At 42.7% G+C, this 24397-nt stretch overlaps 1 protein-coding gene across 3 annotated transcripts in view; it reads right to left on the bottom strand.

The window, feature by feature from the left end:
• LOC126298476 (dynein axonemal assembly factor 11-like) overlaps positions 1-24397 on the bottom strand; it is a 307265-nt gene that overhangs the window by 61628 nt on the left and 221240 nt on the right. For all 3 annotated transcript variants that reach the window (XM_049989810.1, XM_049989811.1, XM_049989812.1), the window contains one exon: positions 21795-21869. In XM_049989810.1, the coding sequence (XP_049845767.1) occupies positions 21795-21869 (75 nt within the window). The remainder of the gene's footprint in view (positions 1-21794; positions 21870-24397) is intronic.

Genomic DNA, 24397 nt, shown 5'->3' with positions numbered 1-24397 from the left:
GTCAGCCAACCCTGGAAGCAGCACTCTTACAGAATATAGTGGATATCTGTCCTAAAAGAGGTGTCTTATATCTCCTCCAAATCAAAAATCATGGCTGCAGTTTGGCACTTCTGCAAAAAAATGTTCATAATATGAGTTGATCATAGTAAAAGCAGTATTGTAGCAATCACAATTGTGGAAGGAGAAAGATATTGTCCTTGCCTTCACCACCAGCTCAGAGGGAGGAAGGCAGGATGGTAGTGGATGGAACTCAAAATATCTGCAAAATATCAGCCCAAGGTGTTGGAGATATCAAGAGGATCTACAATGACTTTGATCACTATGAGCAGACTGGAACTGGAGAGTAAACCACGGTTCCTGAAAGCTGACGGACATTACCTCAAACAACAGAAGAGGGAGTAAAACTGTTAAAAGGGCTTTGAAAAGAAAGCCAAAAAGCTTTTTTGCTATCCCTGAAAATGCAGAGACACTGTGCATGTAGCTGTTTATAATGGGTACAGTTCGCCATCATGGGATCGTGCTTAAAAACGTGATGAGCTAGTCTCAGTGTTCAGATTGCATCGTTGCGTGCCTCAGTCCACCCTGGGCAGGAGTATGTTGGGGCGAGGAACAAATGCGAGGTATGGAACAATCTGCAGCAGTAAGGATAACGTTTGTAAAATATTCTGCCTGGTCTTCAATGCAGGGGATATGGTGTTCATTGAAAGTGGCCAGTGAGGAGTAGAGCTGCCAGTCAGCTTTGGGAAGCTGCCAGTTGGTCAGATGCACAGATGGCATAGGCCTTAGCAAACAAAAACACAAGGCAAATGGGCACTCGAGTGTGTGTTGGAGAGAATGAACCACTCGAGATGATGAGCAAGCTGAGCAGTACAGGTCAATAGGTCCAAGTGGAAAAAGGAGTGTGTGGAATCAGAAGAAATGTGGGTGCACTTATGTTCAAACAGATTATATTGAGCTGGTTGAAGATACCTACAAGGAGAGAGCTTCTCAGATTGGGGCATGAAGAGCCCCAAAGGTGATAATGGGTGCTGAAGTTACCAAACAGCAGAAAGGGAGAAGGGAGTTAGGCAATAAGCAGAAGATAGGGGCGAGTAGACATTGCAAAGACAGAAGGTGAAACCAGGAAGGGAAAGACAGACAGCAGCAGCTTGAAGCTGGGTGTGTAAGGAAATGGTGTGACTATAGACGTCATCTTGAATGAGCAACATGACACTCTTATGAGCCGGAGTCCCTGCCTCATGGGGAAGGTCAAAACGGATGGAAGTGAAATGAATGAGGTGAAAGCAATTGTGAGGGCATTATTTTGTTTCCTGGAGGCAGAAAACAAGTGGATAGTATGATCGCAACTAGAGTTGTAATTCATCCCCATTGGATATGATGCCGGGAATGTTCCATTGGAGAATAACCATATATGATGATAGACAGGAGATGGGTCAAATAAGGGGGCAGCCACCGTGGTGGCTACTGGGTGCCAGAATTCAAAGGCACACAATGACCAGGTGCAAAGGCTGAAGGGCCCTGGTCCATTAGTTTGACAGAGGTGTCGGTATTTGTTACCGGCTGTCCAGCAAACTGGCTGTTGGTGTTGCATCCCGGTGAGGTCAGATGGTTGAGGGTGTAACATCGCGATACCGTTGAAGAAGAACACTGAGGTGGAGAAGGGGAAGAGTGTTTGCCTTCATCTGACTGCTTAAAACCTTGGCATTTATCAGGTGTACACCCAGACACTGGCTGGCTATATGTGAGCAGAAAGTCATCATGGGAGTACTCCTTTCTGGACTTTTGTGCTTCTGTTTGCGAAGCAGGTGATTTCGCAGGCACATGTGAAGGTTTGTCAGTATGGTATGCACCTGTAGCAGGTGAAGATGAGGATGTGACATTGGGGTGCTGGACAATTTCACAAACGTGGCACCAAACTGGAAGTTTAAGTCTATGTAGCCATGTCCTTTGTCAGTCAGGGTGTAGTGAGAACTGTACTGTAATTGCCACTTGGTGGAGTAGAAGGTTTGCGGCTAGTTAACATTTTCCCAGCAATGCGAGTAGGGAAATTCTCCATCACCCAGATCTCCTGAACAGCTCTGTCACTGGGGAAGATTGGAATGTCATGGGAGGATGCAACATGATCACCCTTGTATTTGATACAGTGAAGGGAAGGAGGTGGACACTCGCCCTCATGAGCATCCATGCCACTGGTTATGCATTTGGCTGCACTTTCACAAGATTTATAGGTGTGGCTGTAGTGCTGATATTTATAGAAATGTGTGGGATTCAGAATACATGATCCGATAGTAATAGATTCATAGCCAGTTTTAATTTTTGATGGTAGTACCACACAGTCAAATGTGAAGAATATAGAGTGTGGCTTGGCACTAATTCTTTATCAACACTTTTCATGATGTAGTGAACTGCAGTAACTCCCTGGTCAGTGAGAGAGCCTGTTATTTCAGCCTCCATCAGGCCATCAAGCAGCCAAGTGTATATGACACCACGGGAGGAATTCAGAGTGCAGTGGGCCTTTACTTTAATAGGACGGCTGTAGCGAGGACTTGCATTAAGCAGTTTCTGTGCTTGTAAAGCATTATCCATCTCCAAAAGCAAGGTCCCATTATGCAACCAAGAGTAGGGCTTCACAGGACTGGCAATGGCATCTACAACCTTCTGAATAACAAATGGATCAACTATCATTAAATTGTAACCATCTTTCATGCATAACACTATGAGAATGGTTGGTTTAGAAGAGGGGTTGAGGGGGGGACCAAACTACGAGGTCATCGGTCCCTTGTTCCTAATAAAACAATGGCACAAGTGTGACAATAAAACAGACGAGATATATAACACAAAATAGAAAGAAAGGAAAAACCACAAGAGCAAAGGAAAGGCAATGAACACAAAAAGGAACAAAAAAGGACAAGAAAACAACATAGAGACACTAGAAAGAGAAGAGAGTAAAACAAGAAAGCAGATTACAGTGGCAGGCCGACCATGAGAATAAAAAGGAAATGCCAGTAACCCTGCAACACATTAAACCCTCCTCCCTAAAAGAACTGGGGTGGAGGACACAGAGGGATAAAGGACATGCTCTGAAACTTGGATCAAATGAAAAAACTCACCCTCATGAATAAAATGTAAAACTAAATCAGCCAATGAGACATTGTCAGATAAAATGAGTGTCAGCGAGCTGGAACCCAAGATTTCGTCGCTGGACAGTCAAAGTGGGACAGTGCACCAGAATATGGGCCACTGTCAATCGGGCACCACACCGACACTGAGGTGGGTCTTCATGGCACAAGAGGTAACCGTGGGTCACCCAAGCATGGCCAATGCTGAGACGGCAGAGGACAACTGATTACGTGCGAGAGGCCCGCATGGAAGACTTCCACACATTCATAGTCTCCTTAATGACACACAGTTTGTTGTGCATACTGTAATGACATTCACTCTCCCAAAGCTGAAAAACCCTGTGGCATAAGTCAGAACACAAGTCAGGTTCAGAGATGCCCATCTCCAGAAGTGTTTTCTGCATAGCATGTTGGCCAGCCTGTCGGCAAGTTCGTTGCCTGGGATGCCAACGTGTCCTGGGGTCCACACAAACACCACTGAATGACGAGACTGGTCCAGGGCAAAGATGGACTCCTGGATGGATGCTACCAAAGGATGGCGAGGATAGCACTGATCGATAGCTTGTAGGCTCCTCAAGGGGTCAGTACACAGAAGAAACGATTCCTCGGGGCATGAACGGATATAGTGTAGTGCACGAGATATGGCCACAAGCCCTGCAGTGAATATACTGCAGCCATCAGGCAAGGAACGGTATTCAATATGGCCTCTGTGGACAAAGGCAAAGCCAAAATTACCATCAGCCATCGAGCTGGCAGTGTAAACCACTTCAGAGCCCCAGAACACTTCAAGAATTGAGAGGAAGTAATAGTGAAGAGCCACAGGGTTAACTGAGTCCTTAGGGTCATGCGAAAGGTCCAGGCGAAGCTTCGGCTTACAGTTACATCACGTAGGTGTACATGAATGGACCTCAAGGAGAGGTGGTGAAGGGAAGGGCTCCAGTTCAGACAGCAGTGATCGCATGTGAAGCGCAATCAATAGCCCTGACCTGGGCCACCTATGCGGGAGGTGAACTGTTGTGGTTGGGAAACGACAACAGTAATTAGGACGTTCAGGAGAGCTATGAATGTGTGCAGCATAACTGGCGAGCAGTTGTGCACATCTTATCTTCAATGGCGGGACTCCACCCTCCACCAGTACGCTTGTCACCAGACTCGTCCTAAAAGCTCCTGTCGCATGTCAAACTCTGCAATGGTGCAATGGTTCGAGCAAATGCAATGCTGAGGGCACCGTCGAACCACAAAACACACTCCCATAGTCAAGGCGGGATTGAACAAGGGCTCTGTAGACCCGCAGCAGCATGGAGTGATTTGCAGTTGGTGTTGCTCAGGCTGTGGAGGACATTGAGGTGATGCCAACACTTCCATTTAAGCTGACGAAGATGAGGAAGCCAAGTCAAATGAGCTTCGAAAACCAGACCTAAGAACCGATATGTCTCCACTACAGTGAGTGGATCATCATTAAGGTAAAGTGCTAGTTCCGGATGAACGGTACGATGCCAACAGAAATGCATGACAAGTCATCATGGCAGAAAACTGGAAGCCATGTGCTAGAGCCCATGACTGCACCTTTTGGATGGCTCCCTGTAGACGATGCAGAGCAACACCAGTACTGCAACAGCAGTATGAAATGCAGAAGTCGTCTGCATACAGAGAAGGTGAGACGGAGGGCTCTACAGCTGCTGCTAGATCGTTAATGGCCACTAAAAATAGAGAGACACTCAATAGAAAGTCCTGTGGGATTCCATTCTCCTGGATATGGATGGAACTATGAGAGGCACCAACTTGGACATGGAAAGTACGAAGCAACAGAGAGTTTTGGATAACAATCAGGAGCGGGCCCCGGAGACCCCACTCATATAATGTGGCAAGGATATGATGCACCCGGGTCATGTCGTATGCTTTATGTAAGTCAAAAAAGACGGCAACCAGGCGTCGGTGTCTGGAAAAGGCTGTTCAGATGGCAGATTTGAGGTAAACAAGATTATCAGTAGTAGAGTGACCATGGCTGAAGCCGCTCTGACATGGAGCCAGTAGGCCACGTGACTCCAGGACCCAACCCAACTGCCGAAACACCATATGTTCCAACAGCTTACAAAGAACATTGGTGAGGCTGGTGGGCCAATAGCTATCCACATCATGTGGGCTTTTACTAGGTTTGAACACTGGAATGATGGTGCTCTCCCGCCACTGTGATGGAAAGACACCATTACACCAGATCAGACTGAAGATGACAAGGATACGTTGCTTGTAGTCAGATGATAGATGTTTAATCATTTGGCTGTGGATGTGACCAGGCCCAGGAGATACGTTGGGGCAATGTGCAACAGAACTGAGGAGCTCCAACTCTGCAAATGGGGCATTATAAGATTCACTATGGCGTGTAGTGAATGAGAGGACTTTCCCTTCCAGTCGCCGTTTGACAGTGCGAAAGGCTGGGGGGTAATTCTCTGACACAGAGGCTCGAGCATAGCGCTCAGCAAAGTGCTCAGCAATCATGTTTGTGTTGGCAGATAACACGCCATTTATAGTAACCTCGGGAACACCTGTTGGGGTCTGGTACCAGAAAAGACGTTTGATCTTTGCCCAGACTTGGGAAGGTGACTATGGCACCCAGTGGTCGAGACATATGTCTCCCAACACTGCTGCTTCCATCGTTTGATAAGTTCACGAACTTGGGCATGGAGCCATTTAAAGGCTATGAGGTACTCCAGGGAAGGGTGCCGCTTATGCAGCTCTAGAGCTTGGCGATGCTCCTTAATTGCTCCAGCGACTTCCGGCGACCACCAAGGGACTGCCTTATGCCTCGGCAGCCTAAAGAGCGAGGGATTGCATTTTCTGTCACAGAAACAATTGTTGTAGTCACCTACTCAACCATCAAATTGATGTTACCGTGTCGGGAAGATTCAACGGTGACAGCAGAGGTGAAAGTTTCCCGGTCTGCCTTGTTTAAAGCCCATCTGGGCAGGCATCTGTGGGCCTGATGCTGGGGCAGTGACAGGAAGATGGGGAAGTGGTCACTACCACACAGGTCGTCATGTGCTCTCCAGTGGATAGATGGGAGAAGTCCTGGCCTGCAAATTGATAAATCAATAGCCGAGTAACTACCATGAGCCACACTAAAATGTGTGGCACACCCAGTATTTAAGAGGCAGAGGTCAAACTGAGACAGCCGGCCACTGGTGGCCGAGCAGTTCTAGGCCCTTCAGTCTGGAACCACGCGACCGCTACGGTCGCAGGTTCAAATCCTGCCTCAGGCATGGATGTGTGTGATGTCCTTTGGTTAGTTAGGTTTAAGTAGTTCTAAATTCTAGGGGACTGATGAGCTGAGATGTTAAATCCCATAGTGTTCAGAGCCACTTGAACCATCAAACAGAGACAGTAAAGTTTTGACATCTCTGCCTTGGCTAGTAAGCACGGTGCCACCCCACAAGGTGTTACGGGTGCTAAAATGTCCCAAAAGTAGGAAATGTTTAGGGAGTTGATGAATCAGTGCAGCTAATACGTTCAGGGGTACTTCCCCATCTGGAGGAAGATACACATTGCAGACCGTTATTTCCTGCATCATCATTATCCTGACAGTCACAGCTTCAAGAGGGTTTTGAATGGGAACATGTTCACTACATACTGAGTTCAGGACATAAACGCAAACTCCACCTGACACTTGATTACAGCCGCTACGGTTTCTGTAATATCCCTTACAGCCATGGAGGGCAGGGGTCCGCATTGCTGGGAACTAGGTTTCCTGAAGGGCAATGAGGATAGCAGGTGTAATGCTTGACAGCTGCCGTAGCTCAGCCAGGCAGCGTAAAAATCACCACAATTCCACTGTAGGATGACGACATCACGAGACTGGGAAGGCATGGAACATTCAGTGAGGCAGTTTATGCCTCAGAGTCACCTGCTCCCACCGACTTATTGCCTGAGCAGTCTTTATTGATTGTGTCTGGTGAGATCTAGGTCCTCAGCAGATGCCAGAATCTAGACCTCATCCTCAGATGTAGAGCTTGTAGGTAGCGGTGGTGTGGGAGCCATCACAATTTCCTTGATCTTAGGAGTCTTCTTTTTGGATTTCGCTGGCTGCTCTTTGGGTTTCCTGCCTGGGAGGACTTCACTGGGTCAGTCTCAGGGAGTGAGGATGAGCATGAAGCCCTACGACCAGCTGCTTTTGAGCTCTTCAGCCACTGGCGGGTGTCATCTTTCCCACTAACAGAAACCTGGGAAGGGAATGACCCCTTCCTAGTGAGAGAAGCTGAAGAAGACTTCTGCTTCTCTGGATTAGAAATAGGGACGGACGTCCCCAATGTTTAGGGGGGTGCTGCTCCTGAAGTAGGTGGTGCGTGATCAACAGGGAGGGAAATGCTTCCCACCATCAAGGGGGCAGGTGTAGTCTTCTGGCTCTGAGAGGTGACTGGGGTTGGCAGAGCTGATGGTGCCAAAACTGTTGTAGCAGCAGCAGATGATGTCATACGTACAGGATGTAGGCATTCAAATTTTCTCTTGGCCACCGTGTAGGTCAGTGAAAAACACTTGGGTGGACACAGAGGAAACATGGTGAACACAAGATACTGACGCAAACTGTCAGCAACCAATGAAGCAACCACAATTCAGGACAGAAGGTGGGGTGCTGTATAGGAAGTCTCATGATTTAATTTTAGCCAGACAAAGTAGCCAGTTATCTACGGAACACAGAGTTGCACAAAATTACTGTTGGATGACATGCAAACATGAAGCTGACGATTATGTCAAAAATTGTATTCTGTATGTGCAAAGAGGAAAACTCAGTGACCAAAATATTGCATCAAAAAGATTACCAGAAGCAAATAAACCATTTCAAATGACTGGCATGTACATACTCTGATCATTTTCTTAAATATCAGCAGGAAACTTATGTGCTGATGGAAGAAGGAAATAATTGTATGTCAGATTTAATAAAGCATTTGTGTTGATTTTATGCATTAAGGGACTTAGAACTTGTGCATTACACCCACAAACAAATGCTCAAACTGAAAGAGTCCACCGAACAACACTAAAAATGCTGAGTTACTATGTTAACTGTCACTGTACTGAATGGGACACCCTATTCCACTATGTAACAGTGACATGTAGCTCAAAAATCCATGACAGTACAGGTTTATTCCCATATGTCGTGATTTTGGAGTTATGTACATCTCCTCTAGGGAAAGATATAACATGAGCTCAAAATTTCCCATAAAGTTGAAAATGATTTTTCGCTATGTTAAAAAGATAAACACTAAAGCTTTGGAACAACAGGAAGGTACTGACCATAATAAATCAACATTAACAAACTATCATGTGGACAATAAGCAATGTTATTAAACTCGTATGTGCCAGAGGGAAAGACTAAAATGTGTTAGGCATTACCAAGGACACTACCAGGCATCGCCTGTTAATGTTAAATTACAACTCCCAACATACTCCACAGTGGAGTACATAGCCACGTTCGCCCATTTAAAGAAACGCTGGAGGCACTGCCTCCATTTATGGCAGCACCTTCAGAAAGAGGGTGGAGGATGCCTGGAAAAAAGGAAAAGAAGTGTAAAATCGGGTAAGAGAAACAGGGCACTACAACATTTATTCCGACACATCACTACACATTTATGTTGTGATTGGGAATGTCAAGCAAACGGGAGTGTTTCCTCTTACATTAGGGCACAGTCCAGTCCCAAGCCAGGACAAGAGTTAACAGTTTCAGCACCATGCATCAAAAGCATCATTGTAGTAAGTCTGATGGGCTGTTTGCAGGATGGCAGAAGCCCTCAAGGTACGTCTTCTAAGAAGTGACATATTTTTTACAAAGCAGCTGGAAGTATGTCAGATCAGTGGACCCTAAGGATGAATTGTGATGTATGGACAATGGAACACAAAATTCAGAAATTAGAAGATAATTTTAACACACTGCATTCATGAAGTAAAATCAGACGGGGTTCAACAATAAGCAGCTCCTACAGCCAGCTTTTAAATGATTAGAGAGGCAATTACACCAAATTAAGTAGTTAGCCTTGATCGTCTGACAAAAAAGGGGCTGGCCAGATGCAGTTTGTTGAATAATGAAGGCAGTTTCCAGTATGGCCACTGCAGAGGATTTAGACCAGATCAGTAGGGTATTACAGCAAGTACAAGCAGATACAGAACTCAACCAGGGAATAGTAGCCCTACACACATTCATGCGAGTTCACAAAGATCCACTCCCAGACATCTGCAACAGAATGTCCCAAGGAAGTAAGCACAAATAAAGCAGAATTCTTCCAAAGGTAGGATTGCATTGGTTATAAACTAAGACAAATCCAGTGGTCATCAATGTTACTTGTTACAAGCAAGAACATTACAATGGCAAACAGCACATAGAGCTATAGGGACAAAAATTATTGCACGATGGCATCTGATGTAATATTTCCACACAAATCTCCTAATTATCAGCTATCATCAGTGGAACCACAATCCTAAATGCTACACATTAATTTACCTACCCAACCTACCTGTTGAGATCTCATTCACTGAAAGCCTAACCTACTTCAAAAGCACTTTAGATCCAACTCTGCTTTCCTCCCTCTATCAGATGTTAGCTGCATAAAAAGGCCACACAACAATGGAGCACCTATTAGACCACATGGAAAGGTATCATACAAATAATCACCACCCACTCATAACCCCCAAATCGGAACAAATGAGAAACAGCCTGAGAAAAAGACAGAACCTTTCATAAACCACAAACTCAGTATGTATGCCAAATGCTATTGCAATGGAAAAGGAAGGGTAAATAGTGTACAAAAAAGTGATACTGTCAGTGAAATAGAGGACACAAAGTGTAAATACCTATAAATGTATCAGCACTTTTGGTGCAGCCAGCTTAAAACAGCAATCTGGGGGCTAGATTTTCTTAGGGGAAAGGAAGTGCCACAGCTACAGCCAAGTACCAGGTCTAGGATGATCACAACTGGTGATCTTCATGACTTGCTCACACAGCACCCGGCAGTAGCTAAACACTTATGCTGTTCCAGTCACCATAGTGTAGCAACAGACAAGACTAGATCACTGGCCCCTGTTTGAGATTCTTTCAAGTGACATAGAAACACAATGGATTCTGCATAGTCAGCTATGCACAGCTACAGCATGGCCAAACAACTGGGCAGTAGTATGACACCCAGTATGTGTCAACACCACACTGATGATACAGCCGTCACCACTGTCATGTGGCCTCGAACCTCTGTCTGTCGTCCGATCACCCAAGCACATGGGCAGCTCAGCACACTGCCACCTTCATGGGACTACAATGCTTGTGTCCAGCCATCCCAGCATGTTCTGAGGTTCTATGGACTCCTTTGCCATGGGCCACTGGGGGCCATACAGTCTGCTATATTCATGGTAACAGCATCCTACGCTGAGCCATCCAGCTATGAATCGGGTAACGTGATACTTCCCTTGGCATAGGAAGCACCAGAAGACGTGCACAGCTGGCATTACTGCTGTTAAGTCAGGCTGGAAGGTTAACATACTGGAAGATGCCATATTCATGTATTTTCTGTGTTTGCCAGGGATCAACACCAGCATCATTGAAAACTGGTAAAAGTAACTAACAATAGTAAACAATGTAGGAAAAGATAGATTGTTACTTACTGTAAGGTGACATGTTAAGTTACACACAGGCACAATTAAGAGACAATTGACGCAGGTTTTCAGCCACAGCCTTCTACATCTACATCTACATCCATACTCCGCAAGCCACCTGACAGTGTGTGGCGGAGGGTACCCTAAGTACCTCTATTGGTTCTCCCTTCTATTCCAGTCTCGTATTGTACGTGGAAAGAAGGATTGTCGGTATGCTTCTGTGTGGGCTCTAATCTCTCTGATTTTATCCTCATGGTCTCTTCATGAGATATACGTAGGAGGGAGCAATATACTGCTTGACTCTTCGGTGAAGGTATGTTCTCAAAACTTTAACAAAAGCCCGTACCGAGCTACTGAGCGTCTCTCCTGCAGAGTCTTCCACTGGATTTTATCTATCATCTCCATAACGCCTTCATCAGGAAAAGAGAAACACACATCATTCATTCATTCATTCACACAAGCAAGTGTACCTCACACACATGACTGCGAACTCCAGAAGCTTTGTCCAAGCTGTCAGAGTTGGTGGTCATGTGTGCATGAGGTGTGCTTGCTTGTGCGAGTGAATGGTACATATTTCTCTTCCTTTTTCTGATGACGGCTGTGGCTGAAAGCTAATGTGTAAATGTCTTTTAACTGTGCCTGTCTGCCACTTAATGTATTATCTTTACAATAAGAAGCAATCTATTTTTTTTTCTATGTTGTTGACGAGCCTACTGGAGTTTCCACTGTTCAAACAGTAATAAAGCATTTCTTGTATCCTCAAGTTGCCTTTTTTGCTGCATCCACATCCATCTAAGGCAGACCATCACAGCCCGCTTGAAGCCATCTTAGACACGCCATTATAGAATACATGCTACAAACATTAGAAATACTGTAATGGTTATGTTTTCTCATGTTCAGTGGGATCATCTGAAGTTATAGAATGATCCACTAATACTGTTCACAGAAAGCTGAATTTTCTTTCTGCCCCCTACCTCCCCCCCCCCCCCCCCCCCCTAGTATTTTCCATCACTCTGTTTCCCTTGTCATTTTGGAATCTGTAGTAACTGCTTTTCCTTTTGCTTAGCATGTTTTCATTCAGTCATAGAAATAAAAGTAGTGTCTTATACCATGAAGCTCAAGACTATTATCTATAAAAACTTCTTGGACATGTTCATGTTATGGGTGTCAAATGATTAAACTCTCATTTCATTTTGAACTCATGTCCATCAACCACATCTACCTGGGATGTGAGTGTCATATACATGAATAAACTCTCATATCTGTTGTAGCATGTAAGTAAAATGCCCCTGAATATCATCTAGAGGAATTTACAGCCATGTCTGAAACACATGGTGTGTTAGTTCATGAAGAGTGCTGGCTAAATACAGGTATGAAAGTATGTGTCTTCCTAAACTTCCTATAGTGTATCACACATGTTCTGTCTGACAAATTAGGGGAACAGGCAGGCTAGTCATATGTAAATTCCTCAAGGTACTTTTGGTGTAAACTGCAGTGTGGGGTCTTGCATTTCCAGCTGGAATTTGCCATTTGGTACCCTGGTCATGAAGGGTGTGACAACAGAATTTACCATTCTTGGCACAAATTGGTGGGCATTTAGCTTTCCTTCAACAATTACAAAAACAACACTTTTGTCACATCCAATATCTCCCCACACCATGAAATCAAGAGATGGAAAGGGTGTGGCTCTTTAGAATCTTTGCTTCCTGTGACTTTTCATTAGGTCATCTATGTCTAGTACACTGACCATATTTGTCAGCCATGCACAGAGTAGGAAGCGAATTGCAGTAGCACCAATGCAGGCAAGTTCAGCTGTTGTACCTTACTAAATACAAAACAGCCATCACAACAGTGTGAGGTGAGTTGGCCTGGCAAGATGTGGAAACAGCCAACACAGCAGTATCTAAGTGGAAGAAGGCACAAGCATTTCCACACTGGCAGCCTTGGAAGTGCTTAGCACACAAGCCGCAAAGCACAGTGAAGGCCAAGCAAGCACAACCTGAAAGCATATAAACACCAGGCCATACTAAAGTCACTTGTGTTAGCTTCGCAGCTCTACTATCACAAGGCTCTTGTAGTTGGGATGCCATCAGGAATGCTATTTGTGGACCACAGTTCAACTCTTCAACAGGGCAGTTTGCCCAGAAATCATGGAAGCTGGAGCCACTACCACATCATGCCAGCCCTGGGAAGCAGAACACTGGCCATCAACGCAGGGCACTGGGTCACGAGCATTATATCACCTTCCCTCCATCTGCTGGATAGTGTTGGAAGTGCAAGCTGTGCTGAAGGCGCTGGACATCTCAGCCTCACTGCTATTCGCTGTATAGAACCACAGCAGGAAATCGTAATAACGATATTTGAAAAATTTCTAACTGTTTGACTGGTATCCCTCTACACCCTCTCAGCCACAGACCATTTCATCAATCTGACAACCACAAACAGAAGTGACACTTATTGCTGAACACCACAGAATGTCACATTTTGTTCCAGTCAGTTTTCTCTAAACTATGTATATCTCTATTGCCTACAGTATGGTGTCAGCAGTAAATGGTGCATGACAACTCAATATCTCAATCCAGCTTCTACTAATATATTCCCCACAGTTCGTGGTAACACACTGCCTGTAGTGTTTGCCCAAATTTCAGTGGTTGCCATCAGTACATTCATTAGAGCCAGTATAAAAAAAATTCTACATTATTTTTGCACAGTAATCATTCTGGAAGGCTCTGTGCCTATTCTTGCCACACTGTTGTCCCAAATTCATCTAGCCACAACTCGTTCTGTAGTCATTGCACTACAATCAACCATCTGTATAATCTGTCAGTATGATGTTCCTATGTCCCTCATGCCACTGACTCAAACTTTCCCATAGCCCAATAGACAGCAATAGTCACATTAGTTACACTCAGTGGTCACCATGTACTCACACCATTCTTTACCCGTAGGAATGGCTCTTTTCTGTACTGAAAAGGAGCTTGCATAATGATAAAATTTTAATCAACGTATCCCATAGGCATGGAAATATTGGAGTATCATAATGTGGTAGCTTCAGTGAATGTCTTGTCCACCACAAGAGCTCAGTGGTCAGCGCGATGGTATGCCATGCGAAGGGGCCCGGGTTAGATTCCCAGCTGGGTTGGAGATATTCTCCACTCAGGGACTGGGTGTTGTGTTGACTTCATCATCATCATCATCATCATCATCTCATTCCCATCAACATGGAAGTTGCTGAAGTGACATCAACTAAATTGACTTGCACCAGGCAACTGGTCTACCTGACAGGAGGCCCAAGTCAGACAACATTTCATTTCATTTCATTTTAGTTGAAGTGTTCATTGTAACAATGTAGATTTTTCCAGCATATTAATTGATGATATTCTTGTCATGTCTGCAGCTGGATCATGCAATCATCTAGACACAATATTTCCATCATCCATCTGGCTGCCATCTTCAGGTGAGAACTCTGTTTGCTAATCTTGCTGAAACTGATCCATAAATGATCAGTAGCTCTTTCATAGACTGTAGAAGACAAACAGCAAACGCATCAGGAAGAGTCACTGCTGTCCCTAATTGTAAGTGAAAGTACAGCCCACTGGCGAAAGCTGGAAAAAAATATGGATAATCATTGAGTAGCACTGTAGATACATTCTGCTGGCCAAGTCAATGACCATTGCTTTTTAATATCAGATAAAACAGGGATCCAAATATTACTTAAAGGGTAACCTTTGTCTCTATTTATAATAATGTCTGGCAGTCTAATTTCAATAGATTCCTTTAAAACATAGTCCCAACAGAGAGATGCAGGGGGAACCATTTGCACTCAAATCATACAATATTCTGTGTCTCTCAGTGAGACAGGGCTCCACCACCAATGATTCTTCAGACTCGAGCAATTGTGTGTGGCGACAGGGCTCAATAACTCGAGCAATTGTGTGTGGCGACAGGGCTCAATAACTCGAGCAATTGTGTGTGGCGACAGGGCTCAATAACTCTGTCTTAAATGTTGTAAATAGTTTGACCAATATGTATTTCCCAACAGTGGCAAGAAATTCTGAATATAACGGGCTTCCCCGATCTCTGGTCATTTTTACTGAAACTAGGAGTGCTCTTATCTTGACTGGCAAAAAAAACATTTGAACCTTGACAATTCAGAATTTTGTAATATTTAGTCATTTTAATACACTTATCAGAATAAGATAAAATCCAGAATTAAAATTTTTTGGGCATTTCATTTTTGATTTATTAATTTTTAAAGTTCTCAAAATGGTGCAACTTTTGCCATGTTTTGAAACCTTAAAATGGCCATATCTGAAAAAGTATTTGAAATGCAGACTTGAAATTTATACCATTTTATTCAGTTTATTATTGGCTTCAAAAATATATGTTCCTTGACCAAATTCATTAAAATACAAAATTTTCCAAAATGAAATTTTTTTAAAATTTGAAAATTTCAGAACCAGAACTTTTTTTTGTTTTGAAAAAGGTATGTTAGTCATACACTGTTTGTTAATATATGTGCCTAATTTCATGGTGGTATACTGAAGGTATGATATGGAAATAAATTTTATTTTACTGCTATTTGTATTGCTGACTGTATCTCAACTGAACTTGGTTTGCAAGCTGCTTCATTAAACTAATGTTGGAAGCTGAAGAAGCAAATTAAAATTTGTGCGGCAGCCGGGACTCAAACCTGAGTCTTCTAGCTTACTAGGCAGATATGCTGACCATTACACCACCACAGCATTCTGGTCAACATAGCTGTATGAACTACCCATGTCAAATACCCTCCCCAACACAAACTCCAATTCACATCTCCCCTTATGTTGTCACTATTACCAGGGCTCTCTGACATTGGAATAGCACCCCATTGGATGTAATGGGGAAGTGCTGTACTAAATGTGATCGTATAGATCTTAAATTAAATTTACATTTAAGTCTCTAATTTATCTACAATAATGTTGGACAGCCCTGGTAATAGTGACAATATAAAGAGAGATGTGAATTGGAGTCTGTGTTGGGGAGGGTATTTGACTTGGGTAGTCTATGCTGACCATAATGGTGTGGTGTAATGGTCAGCATATCTGCCTAGTAAGCAAGAAGACCTGGGTCCAAGTCCTGGTCGCAGCACAAATTTTAATTCACTTCTTCAGATTCTAACGTTATCGTAGATAAATTCGAGACTTAAATGTCTTGGGGAAAATTAAATTTAAGATTTATTGTTAAAATGAGACTATTGAGCACTAATTAAGCATACTTTGCTTCATCATTTTAAAATTGTACTGAAATATTCCAGATAACAACTAACATAAATAATGTATAGGATAGCCTGCATTTTCAATTTTATATAACTTGAAATTTACAGCAGTAGTTGTACATATTTATAGAACAAAAGAGTGTGCGTGTGTGTACACACATTCACTTCTATTGATGGTATTCTCTTCAGTAGAAATGAATCATTGAAATAAAATTAGTAAAGTACTGGTAAGGGAAAAAGGACCTGGATGCTTTGTGCATGTACAACTCTTTAAGCATATGACCTCCATGCATAAAGTGGCACAAAGCTGTTGCTGTCATGATTCCAATGCTTAATCGCTCGATAAAATGTAAGAAGCCATATGTTGGAACACAACAAGAACCAGGTACAGCCCACAAAGTGGATTGTTGTACAAGTAGTTTTCTGACACAAGCAGGTCAATGTTTTGTTGGGAAGCAAAACCTTTTATTTACATGTCATTGTGGACCAGCTGTTTCTTTTTCATAATTAAGAAGACAAGATAAATTGACTGTAAAAAAAACTTCCTACTTTGTAAATTAAATCCCTCAACTGCGACTGGAAGAACATATACTGAACAGCCAAAACATTATGACCACTGCCCAAGACAACACTGGATACTGCATGGTGCCTCTGCGGGCATGTCACATGGTAACAAAAGTATGTAAACAAAGCAGACACAGATTGGGGATAACCCTTGTGAAGAAATGGGCTGCAAATGGTGAAATCCATTGAGACAAGTGACTCTGAGAAAGGGCAAATTGTTATTACACAGAGCCTATGAACGAGTATCTCAAAAATAGCAAAGCTGATCGAACGTTCATGTGTTACTATTGTGAGCATCTATGAAAGAGGTAAACAGACAGTGAAACTACCACTAGGCACTAAATGCTTGGAAGTCCACAACTCTTCACAGAATGTGGAGTTAGGAGACTTGTCTGCTCTGTATAGTAGGACAGATGGTAATCTGCGGCATCTCTGCTGATAAAGCACAATGCTGGTCCACACACACGTTTCAGGGCACACCATTCCTTGTACGTTGTTGAACATGGAGCTCCGCAGCAGGCCACCCCTACGTGTTTGCATGTTGACTCAAAGACATCATCAGTTACGATTGCAGTGGACACGGGACCATCAGGATTTGATCCTCACTCAATGGAAACATGCCAGCTGAGGTGAGGATCACATTTTTGCTTCACTAGGTTGAAGGTCATCTCCATCGAGGTGAACGGCAGCTTGAAACGTGCAACCCACCACAGATGCAGGTTGGTGGGAGTGGTATTATGCTATGGGAGACATTCTCCTGCACTTTCATGGGACCTGCGGTAGTAATCAAAGACACACTGACAACAGCGAACCACATTCATGTCTCGTTAACCAAATTCATCTGAAGTAAATCCTATGGAACTCATCTGGTTCAATTCCTGGCCAGGTTGGGGATTTTTTATGCCCAAGATCTGGGTGTTTATGTTATTATCATCATCATCATCATCATAATCATAATCATCTGGTTCTCTATCGGGCACTGTCACTAGGTACGCAAATCATCAGCCCATTATTTATGTGAATTACATGACCTGTGCACAGACATCCAATGCCACATATCTCCACAAACTAACCAACAAACTGTTGGATCCCTGATATGCAGATTCAGTGATGCATTTCATTCCAAAGATGGACAAACAAGCTATTAATCGGGTGGTCATATTGTTTTGACTCATCAGTTTATAGACTATCAGATGAAGAGTTGTGAAAAGCTTTGCTTCATTTTGGAAAAGAATGTGTTGTTACATCAATTATATCATTACTAGTTGGTAGAAGTAGGTTATATCATTTGAAATAAAAGTGGAATACATAATTTTAGGCTCTAATAAGATTGTTAGTGGATCACCTTAACATCCTTCCTCTTCAAGATGAGTAAAACATTTCTGTTTGCAAGACACTCAAATAACACTTTTCTAAATAACAGATGCAATGTTGTTTAGTGTAAAATACTGATAATATAAATGTATTTGTAAAATGAAGGAATAATTAAGTAAATTATCCATAGTATTTTCTGAGCATGTGTTGTTATTGTATCTGTTGAAATACACTCCTGTAAATTGAAATAAGAACACCATGAATTCATTGTCCCAGGAAGAGGAAACTTTATTGACACATTCCTGGGGTCAGATACATCACATGATCACACTGACAGAACCACAGGCACATAGACACAGGCAACAGAGCATGCACAATGTCGGCACTAGTACAGTGTATATCCACCTTTCGCAGCAATGCAGGCTGCTATTCTCCCATGGAGACGATCGTAGAGATGCTGGATGTAGTCCTGTGGAACGGCTTGCCATGCCATTTCCACCTGGCGCCTCAGTTGGACCAGCGTTCGTGCTGGACGTGCAGACCGCGTGAGACGACGCTTCATCCAGTCCCAAACATGCTCAATGGGGGACAGATCCGGAGATTTTGCTGGCCAGGGTAGTTGACTTACACCTTCTAGAGCACGTTGGGTGGCACGGGATACATGCGGACGTGCATTGTCCTCTTGGAACAGCAAGTTCCCTTGCTGGTCTAGGAATGGTAGAACGATGGGTTCGATGACGGTTTGGATGTACCGTGCACTACTCAGTGTCCCCTCGACGATCACCAGAGGTGTACGACCAGTGTAGGAGATCGCTCCCCACACCATGATGCCAGGTGTTGGCCCTGTGTGCCTCGGTCGTATGCAGTCCTGATTGTGGCGCTCACCTGCACGGCGCCACACGCATACGACCATCATTGGCACCAAGGCAGAAGCGACTCTCATCGCTGAAGACGACACATCTCCATTCGTCCCTCCATTCACGCCTGTCGCGACACCACTGGAGGCGGGCTGCACGATGTTGGGGCGTGAGTGGAAGACGGCCTAACGGTGTGCGGGACCGTAGCCCAGCTTCATGGAGACGGTTGCGAATGGTCCTCGCCGATACCCCAGGAGCAACAGTGTCCCTAATTTGCTGGGAAGTGGCAGTGCAGTCCCCTACGGCACTGCGTAGGATCCTACGGTCTTGGCGTGCATCCGTGCGTCGCTGCGGTCTGGTCCCAGGTCGACGGGCACGTGCACCTTCCGCCGACCACTGGCGACAACATCGATGTACTGTGGAGACCTCACGCCCCACGTGTTGAGCAATTCGGCGGTACATCCACCCGGCCTCCCGCATGCCCACTATACGCCCTCGCTCAAAGTCCGTCAACTGCACATACGGTTCACGTCCAAGCTGTCGCGGCATGCTACCAGTGTTAAAGACTGCGATGGAGCTCCGTATGCCACGGCAAACTGGCTGACACTGACGGCGACGGTGCACAAATGCTGAGCAGCTAGCGCCATTCGACGGCCAACACCGCGGTTCCTGGTGTGTCCGCTGTGCCGTGCGTGTGATCATTGCTTGTACAGCCCTCTCGCAGTGTCCGGAGCAAGTATGGTGGGTCTGACACACCGGTGTCAATGTGTTCTTTTTTCCATTTCCAGGAGTGTATTTTCACAGTTAACATGGGAAAGCCAAATGTGAATTTAAATTTACATGTACAATTCTAATCATGTAAAAACTGAGTGTCACTAAATAAGAAATAATGATTTGTCAGCCTTATTTGGTTTTTGACATATTACACTTCAGTAACATGTCCAAAGCACTAAAGACCACGTGCAAGGTGCTGCATTTACAAGTAAAATAATATTATTTTAATATGTTCCCATTGGAACATTGTCATGAAATTTAGCATACAGATTAACAAATAATGTACTAATAACATTTTTTTTTTCAAACAAAAAAATTCAATTTTGAAATTTTCAAAATCGAAAAATAATTGCATCTGGGAAAATTCAACACTGTTATGAATAGTGTCAATTACTACACATTTTTAAAGCTTATGAGTAACTGAATAAAATGGTGAAAATTTTAGGTCTTTAAGTCAAATAGTGTTTGAGATATGGCGATTTTAAGGTTTCAAAACATTAAAATCATTAATTTTTGTGAATTTTAAAAATTAATAGCTCAAAAATGAAAGGGTCAAAAAAATATTGATTTGGAATTTTTCATGCAAACATCTATTGCTATCAATGTACAAAAAATTATCAGAATCTGAGATGTCAAGAACCAGACCATTGGCTGATTTCACATGAACTGACCCTACTATATCTCTTTAAAATCCATCCAATCTTTGAAGATATGCCACCACCATATGGTAGGAAAGCCACTGCTCTACATGCATTGTCTACTGGTTTTGGTGGAGGTCCAAACTTGAAGCCATGATGGATCAGTTTGTCTGTGTAGCTATTCTGCATGAACAGATGCTCCAGCTCTTGTGTCAAGCCTTCTGGATAACATACAACATAAGCCCTTTCTGCAAACATCTGCAGGATCCCCATGCATTGATAGAGTGGATGATATATCATTGCATGTAGATATCAACCCATGTGTGTCTGTTTTCAGTAAACACTGGGTCCCAGAGTTCCATTATCCTTTCTGTAGACCAATATGTCTAGACACACAAGCTTTCCATCACTTACCATCTACATTGTGAACTTAATGCTAGGATGAAGGCAGCTAAAATGATCTAGGTATTGGTTCAGAGCACCTGTTCTGTGTGGTGACACCATAAATGTACCACCAAAGAGTGGCAGGTTTTAAAAACGACATCTTCAGCACTTTGCTTTCAAAATGTTCAATAAATAAATTTGTGAGTGTGGGATATAAAGGACTCCCACAACTACTCTTGTCAGTTTGTTCGAAATATTTGCCACAGAATACAAAATATGTTGATGTCAGCAAATGATGGCAAAGCTATATTTTCATGTCCAGCTTTTCACTAATTAACATCAAGGATTCTTTAAGATGAACCCAAGGAAAAAGAGTCAGCATCAAAGTTCAAATGGAAATCCCAGGGACCAAGACACAAAGATTTCAACTACTGGATAAAAATCATAGAACCAGAAATATAGAGCTCACATTGTCAGATGCGAGGGTTAGTAACTGATGCAAAATACTTGCCCACTTGGGTACTGTTTATGTAAAATGTAGCTCTCTACCGTCTGATATGCCTGCCAAGTCAGCTCTCTAATGGGGATCTACAATTACACGATTAAAGAAGGTGCTACTTGTGTACAGCCTATCATCAATTACAGGTGTAATGTAGACCGTCTTCCATCAGTCTGCACATTGGTTCGAGTTGAAATACATGAAAGAGAGGTACCTATGTAAAGCACTGTACTAAATACCATATCCCTATAGTGAGAAAAGGGACAGAACAACAGTATGAAAGTTAAGACTAGGGTTCCTTCAATGTGCAGATCATTAAAGGGAGACACAAACTGTGATCTGACAAAGATGGGGGGAGGCATAAGGCCTTGTTAAAGGAACCATCCCAGTATTTGTTTTACATGATTTGGGAAAACACACAAAAGCTAAATCAGAATGACCTGAATGGGATTTGAATCTCACTCATATCAAATATAAAAGACAAAGAAAGGAAGGACAGATGATAAGAAGAGGGGTCAGATACTATAATGACAGATGAGTTCCCTTAGAAGAAGAAGAGCAATAGGAAATGGGCAGGATGAAGATGCAGTACATTTAAAGCTTAAGAGAACTTTTCTGAGTGGGATCAGCAGATTTAGAAGATTAACATACATTTATCTGCCACTGCTGCAAAAGGGAAATGAATTCTCACCTGTAGTCAATTTTAAATATACAAAATCACATTTGAATTCTTTTTGTATGGATATTCAATTGCATACTCACACTTTCTTCACTGCCACTGTCATGATACCGCCTGGGAGTGTAATTTGTCTCCCGGTATTCAATTTCATAAATCTCCTAGAAAAAATAAAAAAAATTAATTTAGCCCTTTTAATTCAAGCTGCTAATAAGCTCATGGTATTCATGCATGCACAATTAAGTATCTCTTATGAAACTCAAAAGTAGTGGAAGGAATAACACAGTGTTTGAATCTGGATGTCAAAAAAGTTCTGAAATATATTTATATCTATTTTGCTAGTTAAATTCCAACCATAAATGCATATGAAGATTTATCTTGACTGTAATGTTGGGAACCAGAGAAGTTTCAAGTATGTATGTATTATATAAGCTACCAAAGAAAGTTTTATTCTGTTACTACACAATAAAAAAGAAAAATGTAGAAGTTTCTCCAAAGTACAATGAGGTGGGTTATGTCTAAACAGAGAGATGATCTAGAAGAAAATTAAGGAAAACTGGGGTTTAATATCCTGTTGATGAAGTCATTTGAGATGAAGCATAAGCTCAGAAAGGACAAAAAGTGGAAAAAATTATAGTAATGAAATTACAATGAAATCCAGACCTTCAGCTGCCCTGATTGGGACTCGAGCCCGGGATCTCCTGCTTACATGGCAGATGCTCTATCCAATTGAGCCATCGAGGACACAGAGGATAGTGTGACTGCAGAGGCTTACCTCTGGCATGTTCCCTGTGAGACCCACACTTCCAACTTACTGTCCACACACTACATGTGTAGTGGCCCTGCCCACTATACTCATTACTCACGGCAGTCAATCTACTGATTCCCGTAAGAGTTCAAGCAATGCAAGTGCATCTGCACTGAAGAAGATCATTGGCTGGTAAGCATTATCTATATCATGGGGAGTGTGCCAGAGAGAAGTCCCTGCAATTGCACTATCCTCTGTGTCCTCGGTGGCTCAGATAGATAGAGCGTCTGCCATGTAAGCAGGAGATCCCGGGTTCGAGTCCCGGTTGGGGCACGCATTTTCAACCGTCCCCATTCATATTTATCAACGCCTGTAAGCAGCTAAAGGTCTGGATTTCATTGTAATTTCATTCTTCAAGAGCTGCAACATCACCAAATGTATTTGTACTTTTGGACATGTCCGAAAGAACAGATACCATCTTCATATAGGCAATTAGTCATTTCCTTTTCAAAGGAACCACCATGGCTGTCACCTTAATTAATTTACAGAATCACTGGATAAAATAAACCTAGAGGAGAGATGTGGATCTGAAACTGCATTCCTCACTGGTGCAAGTCAAGTGAGCTGACCACCACATCACCTCTCTCACTCTATCAGTGATGAACTGCAAGGGAGAAGCAGTATTCAAACTGACAAGGACTGGCAAACTAGCTAGACTCAAAAAATGTTTATTTAAGTAATTTAATGTAGGAGAGGAGTTAAGTTACAAACAAAAGAGCTGCAATCACCAGAAGAGAGGGACTGAAGTACAGAACAACTGTGAGTATGTGTTAGGGAAGAAAGTATTACAAACGTAAAGATGAAACAAAAGAATCATTTTCAGAGAAATGCGAACAACTACAAAAATATATTAATACATGGAGAAAAAAAATCAAATACAAAAGACCACAGGAAACAATGAAGGAAGTATGTATTTGGGGACGGTGGGAGGAAAGGATAATTGACTACAGAAGAATTGTAACATTATATTCACTGCATGTATGTACTTGGGGGAAAGTTTTAACATCTATAAATTTAAAATGAAATGGCGTTTGGAGCCACAACGTGTCAATACAGTAAGTTGGGTGTATCCATTTATGTGAGCAAAAAATGTGATCATGTTCAAATGGAGGCAATACATGTATTTAGAAGGCACCAAACATGGAAAATATTTGCTATACAGTGTAACTGGAATTCAAGCAATGAATGGGGTAACTAAAAAAAAATCTAACCTTTTGTAAAATATCAGGCTCACTACACTCAAGAATTTTGATTAGCCCGACAATAATGTGAGAAAGCTAATAAAAAAACCAAAATTTTTGAGTTTTTCTTTCATGTTGGTGAGAAGTCTATAAACCACTGTCACTTAAAATATACGATGAGCATCTAGTGAGATAACAGCCAAAATTTCTGAGCAGATGCTTGGTAAAATAATGAAGACATGGAAAGTGAGGCTGAGAGAAGTGTATCTCTTTACATAAGTAGTGATACGAATATGTGGCGAAACTTGTAAGGAAAGCAAGCAGAGAAAACAGTAATGTAACTGGGAGAGAAAGAGATGCAGACACACACACAAGAATAACTACAGATACGGAAAATAATGTAATGGCAAAATATATATATTCCATCAGGGGATCTGTGTTCATAATATTGACTCATTCAGAACAAACTGCAACAATCAATAAGTGAATGCTAGACATGAAAATAATAGTCATCCACATGAATGTGAGTACTCTGCAAGCCACCATTCAGTACCTAGTACCACTACTAGTAATTCCTTGCTTTATGCACAACCTACACTGGCAGCAGTAGAATTGTTCAGAATTTGCTGCACATGCTTATTCTTTAAATTTTCTCAATAGTTTCCTGAAAAGGACATCATCTTCCCTCCATGGATTCCTG

Source organism: Schistocerca gregaria, chromosome X (genome assembly GCF_023897955.1).
Source record: "Schistocerca gregaria isolate iqSchGreg1 chromosome X, iqSchGreg1.2, whole genome shotgun sequence".
NCBI classification, from domain to species: domain Eukaryota; kingdom Metazoa; phylum Arthropoda; class Insecta; order Orthoptera; family Acrididae; genus Schistocerca; species Schistocerca gregaria.
This window is presented reverse-complemented; position numbering and strand designations above follow the sequence as displayed.